At 35.4% G+C, this 18,199-nt stretch overlaps 1 protein-coding gene across 1 annotated transcript in view; it reads right to left on the bottom strand.

Moving 5' to 3' along the window:
• Nucleotides 1-3,254: 3,254 nt before the first annotated feature.
• The window catches only part of SLC6A15 (solute carrier family 6 member 15), a 53,026-nt gene continuing 38,081 nt past the window's right edge, over nucleotides 3,255-18,199 (bottom strand). Inside the window, exons 8-12 of the mRNA XM_003927845.4 lie at nucleotides 17,835-18,027; nucleotides 15,313-15,505; nucleotides 12,182-12,341; nucleotides 8,108-8,270; nucleotides 3,255-6,345 (exon numbers count right to left, since the gene is read on the bottom strand). Coding sequence (XP_003927894.1) covers nucleotides 5,971-6,345; nucleotides 8,108-8,270; nucleotides 12,182-12,341; nucleotides 15,313-15,505; nucleotides 17,835-18,027 — 1,084 coding nt within the window. The 3' untranslated portion in view covers nucleotides 3,255-5,970. The remainder of the gene's footprint in view (nucleotides 6,346-8,107; nucleotides 8,271-12,181; nucleotides 12,342-15,312; nucleotides 15,506-17,834; nucleotides 18,028-18,199) is intronic.

Below are 18,199 nucleotides of genomic sequence, written 5' to 3'. Positions count from 1 at the left end.
ACCTCGGCCTCCCAAAGTGCTGGGATTACAGGCTTGAGCCACTGTGCCCGGCCTCTTCTTGTTTTTTCTTATGTCACCTCTGACTATATATCAAACAGCCTGTCTTAAAGCTCACTAACTCTTTCTTCTGCTTGATCAGTTCTGCTATGAAGAAACTGGTGCATTTTCAGTATATCAATTGCATTTTTCAACACCAGAATTTCTGCTTTTTAATTATTTTAATCTCTTTCTTAAATTTATCTGATAGAATTTAGAAATTTTTCTTTGTGTTATCTTGAATTTATTTGAGTTTCCTCAAAACAACTATTTAAAATTCTCTGTCTGAAAGGTCACATGTCTCTTTTTTTCCAGGATTGCTCCCTAGTGATGACTTAATTAGTTCATTTAGTGAGCTTATGTGTTCCTGGATCATCTTAATGCTTGTGGATGGTCAATGCTCTGGGCACTGATGAATTGAGTATTTATAGTCGTCTTCCTAATATGGGCTTCTTTGTGCCTGTCCTTCTTGAGAAGGCTTTCCAGGTATTCAAACGGACTTGGGCCTGAAGCCCAATAATGCTGAGGTTTTTGCAGATTCATAGAGATACCACCTTGGTGACTTGAATAAGATATGGGAGCATTCTCTGGATTACCAGGAAGAGACACTTGTTCTCTTCCCTTAAATTCTCGCAAATAAATGGAGTCTCTCTTTGTACTGAGCCACCTGGAACTGGGATTGTGGCATTGCAAGCACCGCTGTGGTCATGAGTTTGACCTGAAGCCAGCATCAGCACTGGGTCTCACCCGAAGCCCTCTGTAACCACTTCCTGACTTAACGCCTGTGTTCACTCAAGGCCCTACAGCTCTGCAGTAAGTAAATAGCAAAGCCAGTCAGGTTCGGGTCCTTCCCTTCTAGTGGCGGGTTCTCCCAGGTACCAGACAGGCCCAGAGATGCTGTCTGAGAGAGAGAAATTGGAGTCAAAAATCTTAATTTACCTGATGTTCTATTCTTCTGTAGCAAAGCTGGCACTCAAACCATAAGACAAAATCCTTTCCACTATTCTCTCCTCTTTTCTCAGTCAGAGGAGCCTCTCTTTGTGGCCACCACCACCACCAGCCCCTAGGGGCTCTGTCAGACTGCTGTTTACTTAAACCTTTAAGTGAGCCACTGTTCACTTAAAGACCAACGACCCTTCAGTCAGATTGTGGTGGATGCTGCCAGGACTGGGACTCACCCTTCAGGGCAGTGTGCTCCCCTCTGGTCAAGAGCTGATCCAGGAAGGCTGTGCAAGAGCCCCAAGACCCTGCTTGTTGCCCTAGCCCATTGTGGCCGAGCTGGTATCTAAGGTGAAAGAAAAAGTCATCTTTATTTTCTCTCTGATTTTCTTAAACAGAAGGAGACTTTCACCATTGTCACTAGAGCCAGGAGTGTCCTGGATCACACCTGAAGCCAGTATATCTCACAGTCCAAGGCCTATGGCATACTACCTGGGTATCACTACTGGTTATTCAGGGTGCAAGGGCTTTTAAAATTTTTTAAATTTTTTTGAAATGGAGTCTCTCTCTGTCACCACACTAAAGTGCAGTGGCATGATCTTGGCTCACTGCAACCTCCACCTCTCAGGTTCAAGCAATTCTTCTGCCTCAGTTTCCCAAGTAGCTGGGACTACAGGTATGCACCACCACTCCCAGCTAATTTTTGTATTTTTGATAGAGTTGGGGTTTCACCATGTTGGCCAGGATGGTCTCGATCTCTTGACCTTGTCATCTGCCCATCTCAGCCTCCCAAAGTGTTGGGATTACAGGTGTGAGCCACTGTGGCCGGCTGGCACAAGGGCCCTTTAGTCAGCAGGTGATAAGTCCTGCGAAAACCGGGTCTTTTCCTTCAGGACAGAAGGATCCCTTTTGGCCCAGGATGTGTCTAGAAATGTCATCCAGGAGCTAGGATCTGGAATGGGGGCCTCAGAACTCTACCCTGTGCCCTATCCTGCCGTGGTTGAGCTGGTATCCAAGATGCACGATAAAGTCCGTCTTACTGTTTAATCTCTCCTCAAGCAAAAGGAAGGGGTCATTTTTGTTGCCGTGAGCTACTCTGCCTGGAGTTGGGGGAGTGATGACACAAGCACCACTCCCTTAACCACCAAGGCTGGTGTCTTCCTAGGTCATGTATCACCCTAGGCCACCCTGGTCCCAGCCCAGCACTAGGATTTACCTGGGAATTGCAGTCCTTGTGTCCTAGACTGCCTTTCACATTTACCTAGGGCTCCAGAACACTTTGGCCCATGTTGGTGAGGCTTTTTGAGAAACCCAAGTTTTGACTGCTGGGATGGGCAATTTCTTTCTGGCTATGCCTGGTCCAAATGCTCCTTTGTGCACAGGTGCTGACTGAGCCCAGCCCAGCTTTGCTCTCCACTGTGGCAGGGCAGCACTGAGTTAAATGTAAAAGTCCCCTAGTCACTGTGCTTTCCCTTCTCCACGTGCACAGACTGCACAGCAGGGCCTCTGTTAGGCAATGGGAAAGGGGTGGCTTCAGCAATTCAAGACTGTGTCCTACCCTCTTCAATGCCTCTTTCAGGAATACAAAGTTAAAACCAGGTACTGTGAATGTTCACTTGCTTTTTTTGTTCTTCTGTTCATGCTTTGCTATGTATAGATAGTTGTTAAAATTTGGCATGCCTGCAGGGAAGACGAAGGTGTAGGCTTCCAATCCACCATCTTGCTCCACACCCTCATCCCTTTATTCTACTCCAGAACACTATATTAACCCTCTAGTCTCCACTCTGTTTGAAGACAGACAAATCTTGGCTACATCACATAGAGGTGCAACTTTAGGTCAGAGTATGCAGAAGTAGCGGAAAGTAATACAAATTTGAAAACTTCAAATTTTAGAGTATAGAGAAGTCTATTTCGAACTACCATTTGTTGATTAAATCTTACGCCTGGGAAAAGGCAGGTTGTGGGTCTCGCTGGCAAAGAAGAAAAAATGGAAAAAATGATGAATAGTATTTATACTCTGAGTATACTGGTTTCTTGCATAAAGTACTTAGAATAAGTTAGAATTTTAGTTACTACACTCTAAGTGAATAAATCAATAAATAAATGTACAGTTGAAGAACTGACTGCATGAAAGAAGCAAAAAGAAGAAAACTTTGTGCATTTTTCTTTAACTTCTTTAGCCAGATTTCCTTATCTGTGAAGTGAAACCATAAGGGATTTAAATTCTATTTCAACTCAAAAATAAGATTCCTACATTGTTATATTACTCAGTGAATAGAAGGATGGAGAAGCAAGGCAGGTACTCAAACTGCAGATTATATCAAAAGGAAATGAAATCAGCACCTCACAGAAATATCTGTGCTCCCACATTCATTGCAGCATTATTCATACTAGCCAAGATATGGAAACAATCTAAGTGTCCATCAACAGATGAAGAAAGAAATGATGGCATATATACACAATGAAATATTATACCATTTGTGAAAGCATGGATAAACTTGGAGGACATTATGCTAAGTGAAATAAGCCAGACACAGAAAGACAAATAGATCATGACCTCACTTATATGCAGAATCTAAAAAAAAAAAAGTGAAATATATATAAACAAGAGAGTAGAACAGTGGACTACCAAGAGCAGGAAGGACGTGAAAATGGGGAGAAGTAGGTCAAAAGGTTTAAAGCTGTATAGGATGAATAACTCTAGAGGTCTCATGTAAAACATGAGGATAATAGTTAATAATATTGTACTGAATACCGAAAAATTTGCTAGAATAGTAGACTTCAGGTGCACTTGCCACCAGAAAAAAAGGTAATTATGGGAGGTTATGGGTAAGTCAATTTGCTTAACTATGTCTATGTATATTAAAACAGCATATTGTACACCTTAACTATAGTACGCCTTAGACATATACTTTTTTAAAAGAGCCTCCATGGCAGGTGAGGGAGAGAAGACGGATGGTGCTATCTGGCAATGCATTATTGTGTTATGGTTAAAGTCTGGCAGGCTAAGTATTTGCCACAGCCTTTTAAGATTAGGGCATCTTACAAAAATATTGCCTCAACACAAAAATAAACAGAATGTTTATTAATTCAACCTCTGAAATAATGAAGCACATCTGTGAGTATTCATACAAAAAAAAATCTGTCCAAAATAAATTATTTCTTGAAATAAGTAAGATACAGAAGAGAGTAGATAGAATGCTGTCATTTATGCAACATATTGTATTTCCAGAAGGATACAGAAGAAATGGGCAATGGTGATTGCCTTTAACGATGGACAGTGAATGGCCAGGAGAAATGTTGGATGAGAACTTACTTCACTGAATTGTCAGAATTTTGTAATTTTGTATAATGTGCATATACTGCCTATTTATAAAGTATTAAGCATTATTAAAGTGATATAAAACAATATTCATGAATATATTTTTTAAAACTAAAAATTTATCAGTGGAATTAATATTTTAAATGTTGTGTTATAGTTGATTAACATCTATCGACAGCAGAGCAAGAATACTGGCTGAAATAAGTCAATGGATATGGCATGTGTATTACCTCACCTATTTTGCTGCTGTATCCATCTTTGCTTCAAAAATGTAACTGATCTGGTGGCAGGATAGTTATAAATGAAAGATTTTTAACTGGATGGTACTCAGTGAGGTTTCTCTGATCTATCCAATATCATGTATACAACAATTTTGTTTACAAATCATAGCTCTTTATACTTTACAGACAATATTGACCCAGCAAGCAGTCAATTGTACATATGGTTTCTTGGGAGGCTATAAGTACTTTTTCAAGAACCATGAGACTACATAAGAACACCATTTAACCATAATACTCTATTTTTCCTTTGTCTCTGAAGTGGTGGTAATGCTATTAAATTAATGTAATTAATCCCACTTGGAATGCAGTGTTTAGTTATTATGAAATGCCTAAGTGCTGACTGAAATGAAAGACAATCCAGTTCAGGTGATACAAAGGAAATGAATGTGAAAAACAAACATCATTTTTAAATTTTGTTTATTTGTAGATTAAAATGTAATGCATTACAATTTTAACAATCACTTAAAAAATGATTTATATCTGCATAAAACTGAAGCAAAACAGAAATATATGAATTAAAATGCCATCTTGCTTCAAGTTTCCAAATCAGTACTTTAAGTACTTATATGCATTGCAAGTATATTATATAAATATACTATGAGTAATCTTGAAACTACAATAAATATCAAGTAGGTTTTTAGGCACACGGCATAAGAAAAATGCAGACTCTGCATAATTCTTGAGAGTGCTGAGTAACTCACTCTTAGTTCATTTTCACACATATATTTTACACAAAATATACAGTCATCACTCACATGATCCTCAGTCACCTCTGAATCTCATCTTTCATCCCAGCATTAGTGCCTTCTTATGCTTTGATGCTATTGCTCTATACAGCTATTACATAAGAAAATACTTTGCAGTTTTCTTCAACTAATTGCCTAAGAAGGTATCAATGCTACCAGAATCAATATTGCCTATCTACATAATATATTCATGGAAATGTGCTGAGAGGCACCCACTTACAGAACTGCTCATTGTGATACTGGAAGTTACCCTGAAGGCAAACTTATAAATTTTAAGGTATACCATTTTTAATTGCCAACACTACTAAACCCAGAAATTATTAGAAACTGAGGTAACACCATTGTTTTATTATTATTATTTTTAAGAGATAGAAATACTTGAAAATACACCAAAGGTACTTCAAGAAAAATCCTGGCAAACATAGACCTCAGCCGTCCTAAGATTTGTCTGCAATCCTTTCTGCACAAATGTAAACCAAAGAATCCAAAGGAATGCTCGAGTTGAACTGACATAAAAGAATTAAAGATCACAGCCACAGAACACCTGAGAGCGCTCTCTGAGAAGTGAAGCCTAATGCTTCTCTTAGTAGAGCCAATGTTCATTGGTAAAAATGAACCAAATAAAACCCACTGACTTTTCCCCCAGCTACAAATCAGATTCTGGCATATCTGGCATAATATCTGCCATCAGGTACCCTATTCCATACCGTCCATTGGGAGCAGTATCCAGAGTTGGGGATCCACTCTGTTTTCGATAAATATTTTTACCAAAATTTGGAGATGGCACATCAGTTGACGTTTTTCCGTGAATGAGGCTTGTATCATCTCCCTCTAAGTTTACAGGCTCTTTCAGGACCCTTCCTCTCTTATAGGTCACAGATGCTAAATTACCGGAACTATCATCTATAAGGTTGAAGCGACGAACAATGAAGACTACAGGGACTGGGAGTATTGCAAGGACAACCAGAGAGATACAAACAGCCATTCCCCATGCTGGATAGTTCAAAAATTCTTCAGATGCCTGTTAAAGTAGAAAATAATAATTATTAATAATCTATCTTTCCATGCACATACATAAAATATTGTACTGGCTTCAGGTTTGTAGCAGAGAATCTGGGCTGGCCTTGTGACTTGCTTTGACCAATAGGAAGCAGTGGAAGTGACAGCAACTTCCAATTTCTGCTTCTGTTTCTTAGAATGTTGCCCTGATTTCATATTGCTTAAAAAAGTTATAAAAGAGCCGGGCGCGGTGGCTCAAGCCTGTAATCCCAGCACTTTGGGAGGCTGAGGCGGGTGGATCACAAGGTCAAGAGGTCGAGACCATCCTGGTCAACTTGGTGAAACCCCGTCTCTACTAAAAATACAAAAAATTAGCTGGGCATGGTGGCGTGTGCCTGTAATCCCAGCTACTCAGGAGGCTGAGGCAGGAGAATTGCCTGAACCCAGGAGGCGGTGAGCCAAGATCGCGCCATCGCGCCATTGCACTCCAGCCTGGGTAACAAGAGCGACACTCCGTCTCAAAAAAAAAAAAAAAAATCTCAGCCAATATAATAAACAAACAAAAAAGAAATAAAACATTAAAAAAAAAAAAAAGTTATAAATGAAAGACCACGTAAAGACAGAGCCCAGCCTCCTCTAAGCTGAATGCAACTGCTTGAGTTAGCCCAGGCAAGAAAAGAACTGGTCAGCGCAGCCACAGAACTGTACAAAATAATAAATCAATGTTGCATTTAGCCATTAAGTTTTAGGGTAGTTTGCTACTAAGCAATAGACACCTCTTACATGTGTCATATATCTTTCTAAAATCTGAAAACCAAACATCGAAGCACATCTGGTCCCAATGGTTTTGGTGAGAGAACACATGTGTTTATGCCTTAGTCTAGAATTATTAACCATAGGATAGTAGGTCAGAGTTTTCTCTTAAAATAAGCACTTCGATTTTACAGCTGACATATACCTCATGATGACATTATAATTCAGCTCGAGAATAGAAATTCAAATAGTTATTGCTAATAATGTAAAAGTTATAACAGAACTTTACTTCAAAATTTACTTATTTTAAATTGTATATTTTGATAATATATACTTTCATTGTTATATAGTATCTGAGATACAATTTATTTTGGTTTTTGTTGTTTGTGTATATGGTTTGTTTTTGTTTTGTTTGATTTTGTTTATAGATAGAATCTTGCTTTGTCACACAGGCTGGAGTGCAGTGCTGATCATAGCTCACTGTAACCTTCAACTCCTGGGCTCAAGCTATCCTTCCGCCTGAGCCTACTGAGTAGCTAGGACTATAGGCATGTGCTACCATGCTCGGCTAATTTTTTGTATTTTTTGTAGAGATAGGAACTCTCTATGTTGCACAGGCTGTTCTCAAGCTGCTGGACTTAAGTGATCCTTCTGACTTGGCCTCTCAAAGTGTTGTGATTATAGATATGAACCACTGCACCTGGCCTGGGATACAACTTATTAAAACATTTCTGGAGTTTTGATTAATATGTTTTCGAGAGTCAAAGGCCCAATAATCAATGTTAAGATGGATATATATTCTTTAATAAGGGCAAAGTCAGTATTTCACATGTTTTAAAAACATCCACAATATATTTAAACAATCATATATGCTTGGGGCAGGGGCACAAACATAAGTCTCATATACTTGCATAAAAGCTATGCCATTCATTAAACAGCAAAAAAATACTGCGATGGAGACAAAAGAAAAGCCCTCTAAAAAAGCTTTTTATGTACCTTTTTAAAGTTTAATTTCATTATTTTGTATTTACCTTATTTTCAATCCATGCATTATAGCCAGGAGGACTTAATCCCATATTCACGATACTAGCTATTAGCAGTGATAATAGCATTAGAGGAGAAATATATTTCCACATATAGTAGTAATATCTGCTGGGAGCAAAGCCCAGCATATCTTTTAGGTCTTCCATAAACCTAAATAAAAAGAAGGTATTTAATTATTCCTTAATATAATATTGCTAAGCCTTAAAAATGTGCATTGTATTAATGATCTGACAAAGACTTAGCCATGGATACCCTATGACATTTTATACTGTATCAATGTTTCTATCGAAATATGACTTATAAAGTAAGAAAATTTATAAAGTAAAATGAAGCCAGTTAATTCTTACATTGAAGATGTCTTTTAAGATTCTGAAGAAATTTGGAAGAAACATAAAATACTATAATTTTTATTTAGTGAAAACTCTCTTAAACTAATTATTAAATTATCCTCCTACTGGTAACTTTCTATTCTATAAACACAGTATCTTCTGTACATTAAAAATTTCTTGTCTTTTTTTTTGTAACACAGGTAATAATTACTAAAAGGAATTATTTAGAAATTATTACTTTTAGTAATTATTCCTTATTAAGGAATATAAAGTAACTATATATTAAGGAATCATTATTATGCTATTAATACTATGCTATTAAAGAATTATTACTTTGAGTAATAATTATTTTTCAGTAAATAAGTTTTACTAATTATTTTTACTAATAATTTTACTATTACTTTTAGTAATAATTAGCAAAAGTAATAGTTTATTAATATCACAGTATTACAAGCATAGTTATAATTCCTTATTATCAAACATACCTAACTGATGTTTGTATTTACTGAACTCTCACTTCTTTTTGCAGTCTGAATTTTTTAAAAGGTCTACATATAGTACCTAATTGTTATGTCTCTTGAGTCCTTTCCTTTCTTATTTTTTTCTTTTCCTTCTTTCCTTCCTTCCTCCTCCCTCCTTCCCTCCCTCCCTCTTTCTTTCTTTTTTATCTTTCTTTCTTTCTTTCTCTTTCTCTTCTTTTCTTTTCTTTCTTTTTTCTTTCTTTTTTGAGACAGTCTCACCTGTTTCCCAGGCTGGAATACAGTGGCACACTCAACTCACTGCAACCTTGTCTTCCCAGGTTCAAGCAATTCTCCTGCCTCAGCCTCCTGAGTAGCTGGGATTACAGGTGCCACCACCACCCCTGGCTAATTTTTGTATTTTTTTTTTTTTTTTTTTTTTTTTGAGATGGAGTTTCACTCTTGTTACCCAGGCTGGAGTGCAATGGCGTGATCTCGGCTCACCGCAACCTCCGCCTCCTGGGTTCAGCCACTTCTCCTGCCTCAGCCTCCTGAGTAGCTGGGATTACAGGCACGCGCCACCATGCCCAGCTGATTTTTTGTATTTTTCGTAGAGACGGGGTTTCACAATGTTGACCAGGATGGTCTCGATCTCTTGACCTCGTGATCCACCCGCCTCGGCCTCCCAAAGTGCTGAGATTACAGGCTTGAGCCACCGCGCCCGGCCTAATTTTTGTATTTTTAAGTAGAGACGGCATTTCACCATGTTGGTCAAGCTGGTCTTGAATTCCTGACCTCAAGTGATCCGCCCACCTCAGCCTCCCAAAGTGTTGGAATTACAGGCATGAGGCACCGCGCCCAGCCCAGTCTTAATCTCTGTGTTTCTCCTCCCTTTTGTATTTCTTCCAAGTTGCTCCAGAATCTGAAAGGACATCTTCAATGTAAGAATTCTATACTGGCCCTTTAGACAAAATACAAATTTGAAGAACAAGAGAGGTCATTTCAAATCACAGTTCTGTGTTCTTTTGATGTATATTTTAATCTCTCTAAGCTTCATTTTTGGCATTTTGCAAAAAAGATAATATAATGCCCATCTTTGAGGGTTATTGTTAGAACCATAAACAACGAATACATAGCATACTATCTCACATATGGTACAAAATCAATAGATGCATCTATTAGTAGGGGTATTTTTTCTTCTGTTGTTATAAATAGTGTTATTCAGGAACACTAGTTATTAAAAATGGAGATTCTTTATTAAGTCTATCATAAATAATGAACTGTCTAAAAGGAAATCTAAATTACAAATGTATTCACAGATCAGTCCAATAACAATATCAAATTCCATCATGGTACAGGTTCGGAGTGTTGAGTAGCCTAGTAGAGTTTAGAGAAATCTGGCCTTGAAATGAAGGTCAAGGTTACAATACTGGCTCTACACCTAACATATTGTATCCTCCTGGAAAAGAAGGGGCAGTACGATATGGGTCATACTAGCTAACACAGAGTATTTTTTTATTATAGAGTTTATTTTTTAAGAGAGTTTTTATGTTCACAGCAAAATTGAGCCGAAAGTATATTTTCCATACAGCTCCAACCAATATACATGCATAACCTTCTCTATTATCAGTATCCCCCATGGGAGTGGAACATTAGTTACAACTGATGAACCTAAGTTATCATGTAATTATTACCTAGAGCCCATAGTTTACATTAGAATTCACTGTTTGTGTTGTACATTCTCTGGGTTTGGACAAATATATAATGATATGTGTCCACCATTACAGTATCATACAGATAGCTTCACTGCCCTCAAAATTTTGTGCTCTGCCTATACATCCCTCAATCTGGCCCAACCCTTTCAACTGCTGATCATTTTTTTACCGCCTTCATAGTTTTATCTTTTCCATATTATAATATAGGGGAATCATACAGTATTTCGCCTTTTCATAAGTGGATCCTTTCACTAAGTAATGTGCATTCAAGTTTCTTCTGTGTCTTTTCATAGGTTGATAGATTATTTGTTTTTAATGCTGAATAATATTTCATTGCCTGGATGTATCACAGTTTATATATCCATTTACCTACTAAAGGATATCTTGGTGGCTTCCAAGTTTGGGCAGTTATGAATACAGTTGCTATAAATACCCACATGCAGAATTTTAAGTGGGCATAAGTTTTCAACTCCTTTGGGTAAAAACAAATAGCATGATTCCTAAATTACATGGTAAAAGCTATTACTACTATTATTATATAGTACATGATTATTAAATGTAAGTTCTCCTACCCTTCCTGGCTTGGATCTTTTGGCAATCATAAAAAACAGTTTCTAAGCTTTGTTACGCCGCTCATTAAATACCAACAATATTCTTTATGTTTCTTAAAAGGACTCTGGTCTTCACTTAAGGTGCTTTCTTTACTACTTTACATAGAGTTGTAATAAGCTTGGTGATCTTATCACCTCTCAGTCCATACATGTGATTAGAGAAAGTAACTATAAAAAGTATTGAACAAATCCTCCAAAGGTCTTTTCCCTTGAGATTACTCTGATGCTTCATGTCATATCAAATAATTCAAAGGTTTGAACAATGTACCTGATTGATGTGAAAACTATATGTATCTGATATGAATTTATGAATAAATAGTGAATTTATTCACTGTTAATACATATAGTGAATTTAAGAAATGGCTCCACATAAATATGTTTGTGTGCAGCAAATGACATATACATCTCAGAGCTGGAAAAATATCATTACCCAATATTGTCCTGCTATATAAAGCATTGTGACACATGCACTCTTCTCATAAAACAATTTAGAAAAAAAAAAATAAGGAGATAAGCTTTAGAGTTAAGTAGACATGGCTATGAGTCCCAGGTCTGCTGCTGTCCAAGTGGGTGATGGGCAAGTTCACAGGGTGTCTCTCTAAGCTTGATTTTCCTTATCTGTGAAATGCAGATAACAACTCCAAAGAATGTAAGGTTCTTTGAACACTGTCAATAATTACTAGATCCTGAGAGTTACAGTTTGATAAGAAGGACTAAATCAAAGCTCTAAAATTCCATACACTATTACATCCTATACGATTCTACTTACCCAATAGGAGAATCTACTTTACCAAAACTTCTGAATCAATAAGAGCCTGTAAAATATTTGATTTTAAAAAGAATTGTTCCCTCTATTCATTTCTTTCTTCTTCTAAATGAAAAGAATAATAATAATTGATGTTTTCAAAATAGAGATAAAAGTGAATGAATAAAAGCAAATATACTTACTTATCTATACCATAAACAAAGCATACAGCAATATTCTCCAAAATTACTACAATTAGCAGAGGCAATGTAGCAGAATAATCATCAAACATTGTAACGAAGTAATTTCCAGAGCGTTGCACAAATATCAGGCCAATACAAAATGCCAGAAGACAACAGATGACTAGACAAAAGAAACAAAATGAAAAAATGAGATTCTATTCAGAGCCAAGTTCTTTAAACATTATTATAAATTATTATATTCAAACTTTTAAAACTTTTATAACATGACTGTAGTATAAATAGGTAATACCTTTCCTGATACATGGCATACAACGTATTAGGAATTAGGTTACCTGTTGTGTAGCCACAACAGTCATACAAATTTATTCTAACACAGCAATTTATTTCCCTGAGTCTATGGAAACTCATTTATAAGTACAATAATAAATGAGACAAAATTTAGAGAAAATTTTAAAAGTATAAATTTCCATATTGTATTTCTGTAATTAATAGCAAAGTGACTTCTTCAGGCAGCAAAAATTCATAGATCATTTCTTCCTTTAATAATATTACATAATATTGAAATAGATACAAAAATTTTTAATTAATAATGAGACTAATGAAGTTTATAAGATTATGAAACATATATATTATCTATTTGATTGAAATAAGTTACTTTTAAAGCATAACTGGAAAAATATGACCAGACTTAACCTCAGCATCAATCCACATTTGTATCTTTATCTTTGACTGAACAGGTTAGTTTGGAAACAAATTATAATGGAGTTGAGCAATCCGATCATTCAAATAACATCTAAGAAAAATTGTTAAAAAACTTTCCCCAGTAATATATAAGAAACAGATGCATAGATTTCTGACCAGCTACTCCTTAGGGAAGTTTTTGAAACACATATGATATTCCTATATTTTTGTTAGACTCTTTATTCTTTTGTGCTTATTAGCAGAGAAGCCCTCAAAGTTAATAGATAACCACATTCCATTTCTCAATCACACTTCGGCAGAGGTGAGTAAACTTGAAAGAAGTAGAATAGTAATGGTAGCTAAGGAAAAAAGACATCCATATATTCGAGTGTAGTGTTCCCTAACAATTTCAGCAAGTATGTGTTACATGAAGAAATTATCTCCATCTCTTAAGTACTATCCTAGTGCTGTGAGTTACATCATACAAAAATGAATATAATATGTAAACATATAATGTAGAATTAAAAAGCAACATTTACTTGGATTCCACTGCATATTAAATTTAAATGCTTACCACAGTATAAAATAAGATTGCATTATCTCACTTAATTTTTATAACATCCCAATTGAACAATGTATTGCTTTGTTCACAGATGAGAGAAATGATCCTGAAGAACATTAAGTAATATGCTTAAAGTCTCAGGCTGGAAGTAGCCCAGTTTGTATTTGCACATAAGTCTGTCTGCCTAAACAGCCTCTGTCACTTTCATTATCTCCTAATTACACCACAATATGAGGCAAATATTAAAAAGTACATTATAAGTGGTACAGACAGTAAGAGTTTTGCTGGAGATGTGAGGGAAAAAGATAATGAGTAATTCATTTGTCTAAATCTTACTGCACTAAAAGAGAAGAAAGCACACCTACCACAGAAAATGAGATAATATTTCACTGCGGTCAAATATGACTACTATTTGAAGTATCAGTATGATCCTAAAACTCAAGAAGTGGGCAAGAGGGTGAATTCCCCTTTGCTCTTTCCAAATAAGTCTTCTAGAAGGAGTTAGAAAATACTACTTTATGTGATTTTCCCTTTACACTGTTACTTTTTTCTTAACCTGTAAGCCCTTTACTATAAGAGGGAACAGTTTGGATATGACAAGCAATGACATGAATACAAAAATGACTTTAGCCTGCATGTCAGGCAGGATATGGATTTTCAATTTTCCTATTAAGAAGTAGAAATCACTTTCCTGAATAATATAGTTTCTCACTTTTGTTCAGCTGAATTGTGGATAGATAGCTATCAATATTAACAAACTGCTGAAATTGAATTGTTTTATACACACACATACGTGCACATGTACAAACACATACAGACATACTTATCAGAGCAGCAAGCAATAAAGGTATATATTTCAGAGTTATTTACACATAAATTATCAGTCAATTTTTTATGACTAAAAAAGAGCCTTGGGGATTTGCACACCATTGCCCAACAGTCAAGGTCATCTGTATAATTTTTATCGAGTCTTACTTTACGTCACTTACCAGTATTGTGTCTGTACTCTTGTCTGGTTAGCTTTCTTACTGTTGCCTTTATCTCTGTTTATGTATGTTTACTAAAGTCATTCTCTGACCCTTGAGAAGATCCTTCCTCTTTCCAATTCAGCTTCCATCTCTTTCTCTGACAGTTTCATCATGTATTTAGATGACTTAGACTCTTCTGAATTCTTACATGTAAAATCCATTATGCTCTCTATCAGTATTTTACATGCTTTCAGTCTTATCGATGCAATCTGATTTTAATTTTAGTGTTATTGTTTTTGGAGATTTTTTAATATATTTGTTTATTTCTTATAATTTCTTTTATGTACTTTAAATCCCTTAAATGGGAGTATGATGCATTAAACTGGTACTTTAATAATTGTAAGTTGGATATATTAGCTAGTATCCATATTGATAAACCATTTTATTTTGTTCTCTACTTGGAGGCATTAACTACTAGTAAATCACTATTGCTGCTGTATACAAGAACTGGAATTAGGTTTATCATTTTCAGCTATGCACTTTTTGGATAGGAATATTGCACCTGAACTGCTCTAATTATGATTATTTGACTTGTATACAAAATCATACACAAACACTCCATGAGTTTAGTGTCAGTAATTCATAATGACATTACCATTAATAAATTATAACAATAATTATTAATAAATGATAAAATATAATTTATATTTAAAAATCCATGTTATAGAATATGTATACAATATTTATAATTAAAATATAATAAAATAAATTTATACAAAGTATACAATGATAAATAAATAATAATAATAGACATTAATAAAACTCAAAATATAAGACTTTCCAGCTTTTATCTCTAACTTTCACCAAGAATAAAATGGCCTGGATTTGTTCAATGAAAAGTCAAATACAAAAAAACTCACCAGTAAGAATTTCTTTTCTCACTTTGAAAGTGTCCACAATGGGTGTGACAATCCCTTCAATAGTTCCAAACATGCTGCCAAGGCCTAGATTTACCAGCATGAGGAAAAACATCACTGACCAGAAGGGAGATGCAGGGAAATGTGTCATCGCTTCAGTAAAGGCAATAAAAGCTAAACCAGTTCCTTGAACAGCCTGCAAAATACACAAAATAGAATGTTAGTACAGAATAACAATTAAAGAATGGTTCTATATATCAGTCACAATAAGGAGGAAAATCTCTAACTAATGGCCAGGACTGCTGGAAATAGGCTCATATCAGCTCTTAACCTGATGAATCATGTTATTATTCTCAGAACCTGGATTTAATTAGATCAAGCAGATCCAAATAATGAAAGTCTGTCTACAATTACTAAATAGAGTGCATGATTATGTTGTATATACTAAATATTTCACAAGGCTACAAATATGAAAATTTATATTGAATAATATATAATATTTTTGGTTTTGTTAAAGCTTATGAATATGCATAGTGACTTATCATAAATATATAAATACGAATTATATACAACTATTGTTGGCTCATATATAAAGATTTTAAAATGTAGTCTTATCTTACCTCAAATTAGCTCAATTACTGTGAAAAAATATATATACTATGAATAATAAACTTGTTTTTATTTAAGAGAAAACTGCGAATGCAAAATAAAATGATGTGAACAGAATAAGTAGATTATAGAAAGCCAATTTTCAATATAAAAAAACTAAATCTTTACCTTTTTTACTTCTACTATTCCTACCTCCCTAATTTAAAAAACAAACAAACAAACAAACAAAAAAACAGTTGGGCTGATACGCTGGTTTTAATCCAGAAGTCACAATGAACTTCCAGTCAAATCCAATAACAAAATGAATAAAAAGACAGATATTCCAATTGGGCAGAAAGAAATTGAATTCCTTGCCGGGCGCAGTGGCTCAAGCCTGTAATCCCAGCACTTTGGGAGGCCGAGGCGGGTGGATCACGAGGTCGAGAGATCGAGACCATCCTGGTCAACATGGTGAAACCCCGTCTCTACTAAAAAATACAAAAAACTATCTGGGCGTGGTGGCGCATGCCTGTAATCCCAGCTACTGAGGAGGCTGAGGCAGGAGAATTGCCTGAGCCCAGGAGGCGGAGGTTGCGGTGAGCCGAGATCGCGCCATTGCACTCCAGCCTGGGTAACAAGAGCGAAACTCCGTCTCAAAAAAAAAAAAAAAAAAAAAAAAAAAAGAAAAAAAAAGAAATTTAATTCCTTACAAATATTAATGTGAGTTTATTTTTATAAATACCACAAATATTGAGTTCTAAAATTACAACTTACTTCATCTATGTAACTGTACCTATAACCAAAATTCAAGTTCAAGTTGATTGTTATTGTCTCAAAAATAGATGAGAATTTCAAGTTGATTGTGTTGTCTCAAAAATAGACGAGAATTAAAAAAAAAAAAAAACTTTGAATGGTACATTACTAATTATTTAAATATTTCCTTAAGGAGTTTGACGTTTTTATATTAATGATGGCTTTACATTTTTAATGAATAATATCCACACATGACTCTTTAGTTTCAAGTACAGTTAGCTATCATAATGTAAATGATTTAATGACTAATTTGTCCATTATGTTTTACATTTTGACATACGGGAGACAGTGGCAGCCAATACAAGGACATTTCTTAATGGTGATCTATTTCTTATTTAAGACAATATAGTTAAGAAAAGGAACTTGATCAGCTGAGTGCAGTGGTTCATGCTTGTAATCCCAGCCCTTTGGGAGGCCGAGGCGAGCAGATCAAGAGGTCAGGAGTTTGAGACCAGCCTGGCTGACATGGTAAAACCCCGTCTCTAATAAAAATAAAAAAATTAGCCTGGTTGGTGGTGCATGCCTGTAATCTTAGCTACTCAGGAGGCTAAAGCAGGAGAATTGCTTGAACCTGGGAGGTAGAGAATGCAGTGAGCTGAGATTGTACCACTGCACTCCAGCCTGGGTGACCTGGGTGACAGAGCAAGACTCCAGCTCAAAAAAAAAAAAAAAAAAAAAGAACTTGACAATGACTTGTGGAACACAATTATTAAAATGTCTATTTTAAAATTATTCATGCATCAAAACAATCATGTAATGTATATGTAGATGAGAACCATAATTCTATGTTGAACATTCTAGCAAGAAATATTTCAGACTAATCATTATTTTATGATGAAAAATCACGATATTCATATTTTAAATTATTGTGACTCAATGAATGAAATAACTTTTTAAAGTAAAGCAATTTTGATTTAATTTAATTTAATTTACCGTTTAAGAAAACATATTGTCTAAAATGAAGAATATAAATTCTGAAGGCCTTAAAATGCCCAGGAGCTTCTCTGGGCATTTTAAGAGCTTTCCTGGGCATTTTAAGGCCCTTTTCCAGAAGGAAGTCTGCTGGATAACACATATTTTAACTGAATGAGAATTATTTTATTGCTCAAACATGGCTCACTAACTTTGTTTAGCTCTTCTTCAATTTGACAGGAATTGAGATGTAGGGCAGGAAACTCTTCTTCTTTCACTTTTTGAATGATGTCATAAACTAAATGATAATCTTCTGTGGTCATAGCTGAAAGGTTGATATGATGGGGAATAATATCCTCACTAATGTTTCCCATTTTCAAAAATTTCATGATCATCTCTGAATTTCTGAAAAATAAAACATATGAAGGAGTATATACGAGTTCTTTGGTGTATAGTTTATAAACAACTATGCCATTATAAGCTAATGAATGTGGAATGTTCCCAGCACAAAGAAATGATTAATGTTTGAGATGATGACTATTCCAATTACTCAAATTTGACCATTATATGTTATATG

This window comes from Saimiri boliviensis, chromosome 7 (genome assembly GCF_048565385.1).
Source record: "Saimiri boliviensis isolate mSaiBol1 chromosome 7, mSaiBol1.pri, whole genome shotgun sequence".
Classification (NCBI taxonomy): Eukaryota; Metazoa; Chordata; class Mammalia; order Primates; family Cebidae; genus Saimiri; species Saimiri boliviensis.
The sequence above is the reverse complement of the archived record's forward strand: the minus strand, read 5'-3'. Positions and strand labels throughout refer to the sequence as shown.